The sequence below is a fragment of the Zingiber officinale genome, chromosome 2A (assembly GCF_018446385.1).
Source record: "Zingiber officinale cultivar Zhangliang chromosome 2A, Zo_v1.1, whole genome shotgun sequence".
Taxonomy (NCBI): Eukaryota; Viridiplantae; Streptophyta; class Magnoliopsida; order Zingiberales; family Zingiberaceae; genus Zingiber; species Zingiber officinale.
Genome location: NC_055988.1, coordinates 139,202,838 through 139,214,407, shown reverse-complemented (window position 1 = coordinate 139,214,407; position 11,570 = coordinate 139,202,838). Strand labels below are relative to the sequence as shown.

General features: G+C 40.9%; 1 protein-coding gene across 1 annotated transcript; it reads left to right on the top strand.

The window, feature by feature from the left end:
- The first annotated feature begins 1,989 nt into the window (after positions 1-1,989).
- On the top strand, positions 1,990-3,955 carry LOC122040079 (probable hexosyltransferase MUCI70). The gene is made up of 5 exons (XM_042599445.1): positions 1,990-2,249; positions 2,330-2,533; positions 2,718-3,284; positions 3,363-3,657; positions 3,747-3,955. Exons 1-5 carry the CDS (start codon positions 2,003-2,005, stop codon positions 3,778-3,780), a joined length of 1,347 nt encoding a protein of 448 aa, XP_042455379.1. The 5' UTR covers positions 1,990-2,002; the 3' UTR covers positions 3,781-3,955.
- Positions 3,956-11,570: the final 7,615 nt, after the last annotated feature.

The window sequence follows — 11,570 nt, the reverse complement described above, 5'->3', positions numbered from 1 at the left end:
GAAGTAGCTGGTCGTGGAGGTGCCTCAGTGGTAAGGGGGCACCTCAGTACTGGAGGTGCGGAGGCACCTCGGGAGAAAGAAGGTACCTCCCTGTGCGGATAAGGATTGTGGCCACGAAGGATAGAGTCACGGCGAACGGAGGCACCTCCAGTGGAAAGGTGGTGCCTCTACACAGATAAGAGTTGTTGTCTTCTGTAAAGATTAGATCAACCGGAGGTGCCTCCAAGGGAAGGAGGCGCCTCAAATCTTCTATAAAAGAAGCTACCGAATTGTGCAATTAAACACATCCTTGATACACACTCCTATGACTATTCTGCTACTCCGACTTTGCTATGCTGCTGCATTTCAAGCCTCAACAATGTAAGATGACATGACATCGCTACGTACTCAAACGAGCCTAGACTTTGGTAACATGTAGTTGTTGCTTACTATTACTCTTGTTTTCTTTACTGCACTTCTTATTCTAAAGTTGGTAGTTTTGTTACCAATTCATACTTTGTAAAGAACCAATTGATTAGTGAATTACCTATCAGAAAGGTCCGAAGGACCTGAGTCTTAGAGTAGTAGTCGTCGAAAACTTTGAACTAAGTAAAATAGAATGTGTGTTGTTTTCTTAGTTTGTTTTATTCCACTGCGCACTTTGTTTTAAAAAAAAGATGAAAAAGATAAGTTTTTAAAATACATGTAATTCATCCCTTTCTCTCACGTGCCTCTATCCTACACTATTTTGAGAACAAATGCTCACAATCGATCACCTGATTGATTGGTATTGGCCCAATTAATTACCCAATTAATTGGCCAATCTTAACTTGCTTAACCCAAGTGTAGGGTTCTCTTGCCCAACATCCGGTCAATCGTGACCTGTTGAGATTTCTTCACCAAGTGTCTAATTAACCTTTTGACTCACTTGGACTTTCCATATCGTGTCAACTTTTCGTTGGACTTCCGATCACCAAATGATGTCCCTCTTGACCTACTTGGACTTTTCTTTGTCTAACCACAATTAGGACTTCCCTTGCCAACGTGCGGTCCTCCTTGACCCACTTCGACTTTCTTTTACCAAACTGCAGTTAGGACTTCCCTTTGCCGACGTGCAATCCTCCTTAATCTACTTGGACTTCCTTTGCCTAACCTCCAGTTAGGACTTTCCTTTGCCAATGTGTGGTCCTTCTTAATCCACTTGGACTTTTCTTTGCCTAATCTCTAATTAGAACTTTACCTTTACCTTTATCTAACCCTCGAGTTAAAATTTTACCATTGTCTAACCCTTGAGTTAGGACTTTACTAGTCAAGTATCCGATTCTCTACAATTTACTTGATTTTTCTCTCACATATCGTCAAGTATTCGATCAACCTTGACATACTTATCCCCTTCTAAATATTTTCTAAACATATTATCCAAATATTAAAATTTAAATTCGAATCCACTCAAGTTTAGTCAAACTGATCAACCTTAAAACATTGATAATTGAACCAATAATCTCCAAATAATATTTGTGCCTACTCGATGAATTTTATTCGACCTAATCTAATTTTTAAATCAGAACATTCACTTGGTGTTTGACAACTCAATTAGTTTATTTATTTATTTTATTAAAAACTCAATACTTAAATGTATAGTCCATCGTGTATGAATATACATGCGTATTGACCTAAGGGCTGGATTATAATTCAGGACCGCCCATAAGTGGATCTGTCTCTACCAATCGGAGTCAAGCCATAGAGGGCACTCAAATGGTTAAGCTACATGTATGGGCTCATGAAGCCAAGTTACCTAGTTGTATACGGGTCTCGAGCTACCCTGGCAAGCGATGTCTTGGGGCCAAACAACGTGACGGGTTATGCTGAGCTAAGGAAAGACGATCTATTCTAGATATCATCTAACTTATTAAAAAAATAATAAAGATATTACGATAATGATAAACCATGTCTTCATCTAAGTTTTATGTCCATTATCGATCATCGCTAATCCAATGCTCCAAATGCAGTTTTAACAGCTGAAATGGGGCATGTTTGTGTGACAACCCCTCCCCTCTTCCAATCCAAACTCCTCTGCCTGTCGCTCCTCTTCTTCCTTACCACCCTCCCCATTGCTCTCTACGTCTCCTTCACCCACTCCACCTGCCTCTTCCGCTCCCCGCCGCCCTTCCCAAGCTCCGTCGGCTTTTCCTACCCGCTCTCCTATTCCGAGCACAAATACGCCCTCCCCACCGCCCACTCCGATTGCACCTCCTCTGTCCCCTTCTCCGGTACGCTTTCTACCTCCCAATTCTCTGCTTCTTCCGTCCAAGATCTGATTTTGATATATTTTTCTTCATCCTTGGAGAAGATTACGGTAAGGTTCTCCACGAGATCCGCAATCTCTGCTGGAATTCTACGTCATCCCCTGTTCTGAGGTATGTAGAAGGAAAAGGAGATAGCTTTTCCGGCAACTTCTCTGCCAGGAAGAGGAAGTCCTTCTTCCATCACAACCATGTCGATCGGGTTGCGATCCCATGCGGATTCTTGCAGGCATTCCCCATCAAAGAATCTGGTTCGTTCTTTCTGAACTATCAGAAGATGCCTAACGAAAAGATAAAAAAACTCAATCTTGAAATTTTAAGTTTCTTGTTTGTTTTCAACGCGCAGTTTGATATTTCAATTGTTTGATCAGTAGAAACATTAATCGAAGAAACCACTTTGATTTCGTGCATTTGTTTGTATGCTCTTGAATCTAGACAGGTTGGCTATGCAGAAATGCGACGGCGTAGTCGTGGTATCAGCAATCATTGGTGACCATGACAAACTCCGGCAACCGAGAGGCTTGGGATCTCACACAATAGACTTCGTTTGCTTCTTCATGTTCATCGACGACGCCACCCACAAAGTCCTCGTCGCCCACAATATCCTCTCCGCCAACGAAGAGGAAGTAAACATGGTCGGAGCGTGGAGGATAGTGAGACTCCGCGGTGACCAATTGCCCTACGACAACCCAGCAATGAATGGAGTGATTCCCAAGTATCTGGTGCAGCGTCTCTTCCCCAATTCAAAGTTCAGCGTGTGGCTGGACGCCAAGCTGCAACTGACGGTGGATCCTCTGCTTTTGATCCACTCTCTTCTTGTAATACCAGATGCAGACATGGCGATATCGAATCACCCGTTTAACATCCACACCATGGAGGAGGCCATCGCTACTGCGAGGTGGAAGAAGTGGGCAGACTTGGAGTCGCTAAGGGTGCAAATGGAGACATACTGCGAGAATGGGCTACAGCCATGGTCAACCAGCAAGCTTCCTTACACAACGGGTGACCATTATTCTGTTCTTGCGATTGCTTCTTCTTGCTGAACAAAGAAACCATGTGCAATCTTTTTTTCTTTTTCAGACGTTCCAGATACTGCGCTGATACTAAGGAGGCATGGATTGAAGGGCAACCTCTTCTCCTGCCTCCTCTTCAACGAGCTCGCGGCATTCAACTCCAGAGATCAACTCGCCTTTGCCTACGTGCGGGATCTCATGGTGCCCAAGATCAAGATCAACATGTTCGAATTCGAGGTTTTCGAGCAAGTAGCCATGGAGTATCGGCACAACCTCAAGCGCGAAGCCAGAGAGCAGCCCATTAAGATGGCCTCCTCGAGAGACATAAACGGCAGCAGCTGCGAGGACTACCTCTTGAAGATGTGGGGAGAATCCATTGGCTAAGTTTTTATTTTTTATTTTTATTTTAGATCTATTATATAAATTCTTCACAAAACCTGGAACATGGCAGGTCACGGATTAAAGTCGCTTCCAGCAGTAGATGAAGCAACACTGAACTTGAGACGGCGTGACTGGGGGAGTTTGTCTTTGGTATCTGGTAAAAGAAATTTTGGTGTGCACTCCATTGGCTGCTGTCTGTTTCAGTTTTTTTTTTTAATATGCTCAAGAGCTTCGGGAAATTAAATAATCAAGGATTATTTATGTTTTGGAAATAATAAATGCAGAGAAGTCCAAAGAGATAAACTAAGACTTTTAGTTACATGCACTATGATTTTTTTTAATAATCTAATTATCTAATTTAACCCATCAATTTTAAAAATGATTGATTTGATCCAAAAAAATTTTAGGGGCTATTATGATAAATTGAAAAGCGTCCATAGAAATCTATCTAAGCAGCTAATATTCTTAAATTTATATTTGATTAACCACTTAAAGAATTTAATCGTTGCACTGTATATTGACATCAGATTGTATGATTTTTTTTCCAAAGGTATGAGAATGAGAAAAGGATTGTTAAGAATTTCGGCGAATGTAGCTCAAACCTTAGTTTTACATCTAAAATCTTTTTTCTTCTTAGACACTAATGATAAACTTTTTCTACCAACATAAGTGGACCTACTTCCTTGTTGAAGGCATGCCGACGAATCTACGCCATTTAATGACGATGCCCCCTCTACGTCATTCTTGTCAAACCCATAATCGAGACTTTGGAAAGCGATGAAGAGAATATTCAGATATCTCAAAGGGACAGCGGATTATTGTCTCTATTTCTATGGATCAAGTATGAGTCTGAGTGGCTACACAGATGTAGATTGGGCAGGGGGATCTTAATGACAGAAAATCTATATCTGACTATACATTCTTGCTAAATGGTGACATCATCTCATTGAATAGCAAGAAATAGACTTGTGTAGCACTGTCGACAATAAAAGCTGAGCATCTGGCTTGTACAGTGGCTATGCAAGAGGTTGTCTGGTTAAGAAGATTTCTGAAGCATCTAAATATTGCTGAGAATAGTGGGAGTCCTGTTACAGTGTACTGTAATAATCTGTAAGTACCTCATGGTAGTTTTGATGTAATCAACCAACTCAAGTTAGGTCCTATTATGGTTTGATGCCTTGTGTCTAAGTGTACAGGAACTTAGAAGTACAAGAAGTCGAGCAAAAGACGTAGCTAGCGAGAATGACAGCATAGAAGAGAGTCGACGAACTCGGTGCGTTAGAGGGATGATGTGCTGCGAAAGAGTACGCTGACGGACGAGAAGGGAGTGCATGGCGTTTCTGAGGGACGAGATGCCGGAGTGGAAGATTACTCGAGGAGAAGGCCGGAAGATGCGTTCGAGTGAGCCCAATTCCGGATGACAGAAATCACCCAAGCGAGCAGAACAAGCGGAGCTAAAGCAGAAACTCGGACACAAAAGTCAACTCGAAGTTGACTTGGGTCTGGGTGCTCGGGCGGGGGCAGCCAGGGTGCCCGGGCTCGCACCTTGGTCGAGGGCTGGTTCAGCTCGATCCGAGCGCCCAGACTTGGTCCAAGAGCTGAGACCAAAAAACTCTATTTGTGCCATGCTATCGTGATCCGTTGTGTCATGGATAAAATTTTATCCAGACTCAGGCGCTCTGAGCCCTTCCAGGCACCCGAAACTAGGCTATAAATACAACTCTGATCTCAGTAGTAAAACACAACACTTGTAAATGAGTTCTTTTTCTATTCTACTACTGTGTGAGCTATCAACGTTGTAAGAGGCTACTCCGCTCAAAAGAGATCTTCATAGTGAGCTTCACGTAACTTGGATTAGCAATCCTCTGATTGCAAACTAAGTAAGTCTTTCTTACCTCTGCCTTTATTTTATGAATTTATTTTCTGTTATTATACAAGTGTTTGCCTAACTTAGTTCGAAGATCGAGAAAGGGTATTCGTTTATTTTCAGGGCTATTCACCCCCTCCCCTTTTAGCCGGTCGAGAAGGGGCCAACAAAATATAGAAATTAAGTATAATTTTATAAGGGATATTGTTGACAAGAAAAAGATAGTTTTTTAGTACATCCCTACACATAATATGCTTGCAGATCCTTTTACTAAGTCATTGACTAAAGAGTCATTTCAAAGACATGTGAAGTCTTTGGGACTTCAAAAAGTGTAATATATTGTAAAGACAATTAGATATATGAAAATGTCATGATCTATTCTGTGTATATGTCTATGTTACATTTGAATAAAGTCTTGAAAAGTATATTGGTAGGTTGAGATTAGTTCACTCACATGGACAATCATCTATATTTGTTAAGTATAAATAGAGGTAAGACCGTTACTTATGGACAACTTATGTAGTTGTGAATAGAGACATACCCATAAGTTAAGATTGTCTTGATAATTGTGTCAAAATGAGATCATTTGTGTAATGATCGGAGTAAATGAACCCACTATTTATTGAATCTACTTAAGGTTATATTGGAATTTATATGTTGAATCTAGGATTAGACATTAGGTATGTACAGATTGAAATTTGTATGAAGTTAAATTTTGAGAAAAACATACACTCTTTTTAGTAAAGAAAAAATATCATAGCATGTGATTCATATCACGTGTGCTATATTGACAATAAGGATAGTAGGAGAATAGATCCCTACTTCTCTACTATATGAGATCCTTGAGGTTATAAGTTAATCTCAATCTTACCCTAAGTGACTATTTAGCTGTCTACTTGAAGTTATGATCAGTGTCTACTACTTTAGCATGCTTCCTATTGACTATAAGTGATTCGGTCTATGGAGCATAACTAGAAAAATGGCTGATTAGAATAAATAAATTCTAGCTAAAAAGAAAGATTAAGATTGATTTATATCTTTGACATTTATTCATTGGTACCAATTATATTTTTGTTGAATACATAAAATGTAATTATGAATAATTGTATTGATTGAAGATGTTTAATATGCTCTTGAGATAATAGTTATTATGAGGGATTAGATATATTCATGATAATGTAAATGATTTAATCTGGGGTAAAGGCAAGATATTGATGTCTTAGATTCATTATATAGAACAGCTAAGTGTAACAACTTTCTTATCAGTAATTGCTCATTGTGCTTGCTGTCGTACAAACCATTTTTTCTAACATATGAATTGAATGTTCTTCATAGTATTTGTGACTAGATGCCTTTATTGAGGATTGACTTGGACGAGTAAGAGATGTTGGATGTTGAGGAGATGAAGGGGCACCTCTTCCCCTTAATCTTTCTCATTTGATGCGTCATTTAAGAGAATGAAGGGGCACTCCTTCCCCTTCATCTTCCTCATTTGATGCATCATTTAAGAGAATGAAGGGGCACCCCTTCGCCTTCATCTTCCTCAAGTCTCCTATATAGGAGCGCCCGAGTGCATCAGTGAACAACATGAGTGAGATTTGTTGGTGCAGGGAGCATCAGACGATCGAATCTATGTTTTGATAATGGCAAAGAGTTCAAAGTTAAGGTTACTTATTATCTAATAAGAATGAATGAACTTATAGGAAAGTCCTAAGTATTCTTAGGTAAAAGTCATAGTGTATTCTAGGCAGGTGGAAAATCCTAGGGGGAGGTAATGGTGTCGGCCTTTTTGCATGTCACGAGGTGCTTCAAATTAATTAAAATTGAAACTCATTAAAATCAAGTTGAATGTTGTAGTAACGAGTCCCGAGTCGTATTTTTCCAAGGGTAACTAATATGTGTGTGATTTCTAGAATTAGTTCAAATCAAAATCTAATTTCAACTAGGTCAAGAATAGCATCAAGGAAAGATAGCTCTCATCTAACATGATCCATCTCCTTATAAACAAATGAGCCTCAATTAAATTCAAGATCTAATGCACCATTTAATTTCTTGAATCAATTTCTATCTCTTCAATTCACAACCACAGTAACAATTACATTTAAAATTTCATCACAATTGAAATAACCAAAAATAACAATCATTCTCCATCTCAATGACTCTCATAGGAACCAAATTAACACCTAAGTAATGATCACAATCCAATTCATCAAATGAATTCAAAAGCTCACTCAGTATCAACAAATCCATTGAATAGAACTAAGATTTGCTAATTACATGAACAATACTCAACAATTTGTGATAACCGAATCATCTATGTCAAAAATAGAAACTAGATTACAACCTAAGTTAGTCTGAACATGGTTTAGAATGCAGAAATTCAAAGAAATCAGATTTGCCAGGAGAAAAACAGAAACGAATTGCAACAAAACTGAAACAAAGATGAAATTGCAAGGTAAAGAAATCAGATCTGGTGATCTGAGCTAAGTGATAAACAATTCAGAGTAAAATGCTAGTAAGGTAAACAAGAAAACGTTCCTCATCCACAGATCCTTGCCGCAAGCCTTCTTCACCCTGCTATCACTACAGAACCACCGCAGAGAACGCCCTTCTAGTAATCAGCTTTGAATCTTGAGCTCCCACTAGTCCATCTGGATGTTCATCGCCTCAGAGAACGCCCTTCTAGCTCACACCCGAGTGGAATCCACATCGCACGAAGAAAACAGAGGTTGAATCTGGAAGTTGCTTCACTCAACCGATTGATCAGATCGGCTGGAGATGTTGATGGAGTGACAATTGGGAATGCGATCGGAAGCTTCTGGGAACGCCCTCGAGCTCCGATGCTGATGGAGATCACAGATCTGGGAACGCCTCTCGCCTGTGATCCGAATGTGAATCAGAACTCAAACGCACAGATTGGGAACGCCTCTGCCGCTCTCTGTGACCTCGGACGATGATCGCCGGAGCTCAAGAATCGCCGCCGGAGAAGAACACTAGCATTTGGATATGGAATTTGGAACTGGAACTCAGCGCTGCAGAGGAGAAGATGAAGTACTGTAGCAAAAATCGCGACCGATGCCCAACTCACTATAGCTTCTCGCAAAGTTTTTATATCCCTTTCAAATTAAATCCAACGGTCCAGAATGTTTCAAGCTTGATCAACGGTTGTGATGTCTTCAGATCTGGATCACAAACTTCGGATCTTCATCTATGGCTGTGATGTGCTTCCTCGTAGCTCGGATGGAACAGATCCTTGACGGATGGCTCAGATCTCTCTGATCTTTAATGGACGGTGCAAAACACTCCAAGGCTTGATCGCTTCGTTTAGCCCTAGATTTGAGCTCAAGTGTAGCCTGATCTGATCGGGTCCATGATCCTTTTGATGTCTACAAAATAATAAACAAATATTAGCATCAAATACCATGAAAATAAGCTAATTTACAGTTAGGTCCAAAATCATATGTAATTATGAAATATGATGTAAATGTGAGATTAAGCTATGAATAGACCAATAAAAATATGCATTATGATTCAAAATAATATAGCAAAATCATGGTTATCAGGTAACCCTAAGTCCTAGGGGGAGGTAACCCTAGGTTATGGAAAGTCCTAGCTGCGGTTAGGCAATGAAGTTCTAGTCCAAGAGACTAGGTAAAGTCTTAGCAGGTCGAGGACGTGAGGCAAAATCCTAAGATCGAGGATTCTAGGTGGAAGTCCTGGGAGTTGCGAGCACCATGTGGAAGATTGGATTGGTTGGGGATCAGACGCCCATCAAAAAAGTCCTGAAGCCTCAGATGCTGAGCAGAAGTTCAGACGGTCTAGAAGACCGATGAGGAAAATGGTAATTTCTCCTGAGAGGAGTAGGTGAGAATGCGTTCCCCGAAGAAGGAACAGTAGGTGTTGGTCTGACCTATAATTTCAGTGAAACTCAAAGTCAGGATCGGACAGTCTGAAGACTGTCAAAACTTATATTTTATTATATATTACTGCCTGGACTAACCTTGTTTTACAGAAAATTGAAGTACTGGAAATTGGTGGTCCGGGCGCCCCGAGCTTCTCCAGGCGCTCGGGAAGCTTTCGCTTTAGCGAGGCGCCTAGGCAGGTGCCTTTGCGGTCCGAGCACCCGGAACTGGTCTGGGCCCTGGAACACTGAAGTTTATCTGGTCGCCAAGTTAGAGAGCGCTGATTAAATGGGCCTACGTCATGATCAGGCCACCTAGGGGTGGTCTAGGCTCTTAGAATGGGCTATATAAGGAGGCTTCGACCAGAGGCTAAAATACAACATTCCGAACAACTTCCGCTTCTGCGTGCTGCTCAGAAAACGCCTCTTTGATGCCTAAAAGTTGCTCTGATGATAACTACATTCAAGATCTGTTTCTAAAGTTGTCGATATTGTTTAATTGTCAAGTTACTTGCACTTAATTCCTTATTCGCATTTGTAACTTATTTGAATTAATAGTATTTGTCCATCGAAAGCACTCTCACGTGCAGGCCTTGGAGTAGGAATTGTCATAGGTTCCGAACCAAGTAAATCAAAGTGTTAACATTGTCTTATTTTCTTTCTGTCTTTATTTCGCTGCCTTTATCTCTTCGATTATTTTTAAAATGAACATGAAAGCTGTAGGACCGTTGCGGCCGGCTGGAAAGGGGGTTGTTGGATAGTCCTGTAAACACAAAAAACAAACAACCATTCTCGAACTCTTTAAGCTAACACTTGTATAATAAACAAAGCAGATAAATAAAACAAAAGGACGAGACATAAGATTTACTTGGTTACAACCGATGTGGTTGTTAATCCAAGGAGGGTTAAGCGCACTAGAATACTCCTTCAGGCGGAGAAGCCTCTTACAATGTTGAAGCACAGAAACAGAAGCTTAACTCTAAAGCACACAAGCGTAGGAATTACAAGTAATGAGTTCGTTGAAAAGCTTCTGGACCAAGGCTCTATTTATAGCCTTGGTCGGGGCACTTGGAAGGGTTCCAGGTGCCCTGGGGGGATAAAACTTTATCCCCCAACGTTCAGAACGCATTATACGCGTTCTGGTCAAAGATGCTGGTTCGGGCGCCCGGAGGGGTTCCGGGCGCCCCGGGCTGGTCTGGGCGCCCCGGACTAGTAAAGTCAACCCGTGTTGACATTTTCATCCGAGACCACTGCTCTGGCTCGGTTCGGCTCGGTCCGGGTCTTCTACTCTGGATCTGCTCGGTTGGGTGATCTATGCCATCCGAAAAAGGGCTCACCCGAACCCAACTTCCAGTTTTCTTGAGCAGCCTTCCGCTCCTACTTCTTATCCCTCGGAATCGCTGCGTGTTTCCTTCTCGTCCACCAGCGTACTCATCCGCAGTCTTCGTCCCTCGGTCGCACCCCATGCCAACCTTCTCGCTAGCTGCGTCTCTTGCTCCCCGAGCAACACGCTTCCTTCTCGTCCACCGGGGTACTCTTAGGCAGCACCTCGTCCCTCGGACGCACCGCGTGCCGTCTTTCTCTCTAGTTGCGTCTTCCACTCGAGTACCTGCGCTCCTAAGCTCCTGCACACTTAGACACAAGGTTAGAAACAACACAGGGCCTAACTTAACTTGTTGATCATACCAAAACAACCTTGGGGTTCCAACAATCTCCCCCTTTTTTATGTGATCAACCCAAGTTAAGCTAGGGTCAAAAATAGACATGAATAATGAAATAATTTATATTGCAATAACATGCAACAAGATAGAAAAAATTAAATTTCAAAAAATTCCAATTTTCTACCTCCCCCTAAACTTATATTTTTTATTCTCCCCCTTTGATCACATAAAAAAATTGGGGTTGCAAGAAAAATCTAAGGGTTGACACTTAGAAAATTTATAAAGATCTATTTCAAAGATTTTCTAGAAAGTATTTCTAAGTCAAGAAAATTTTCTAAGTCAAAAATAATTTTTGAAAAAATTTCTAAGTATTCGTCATCAATAATTAAAAACTTTCTAAGCCAAAAAATTTATGCAAGAAAATTTAAGAGAATTGATAACATTAAAAGAAATTTTCTATGTATT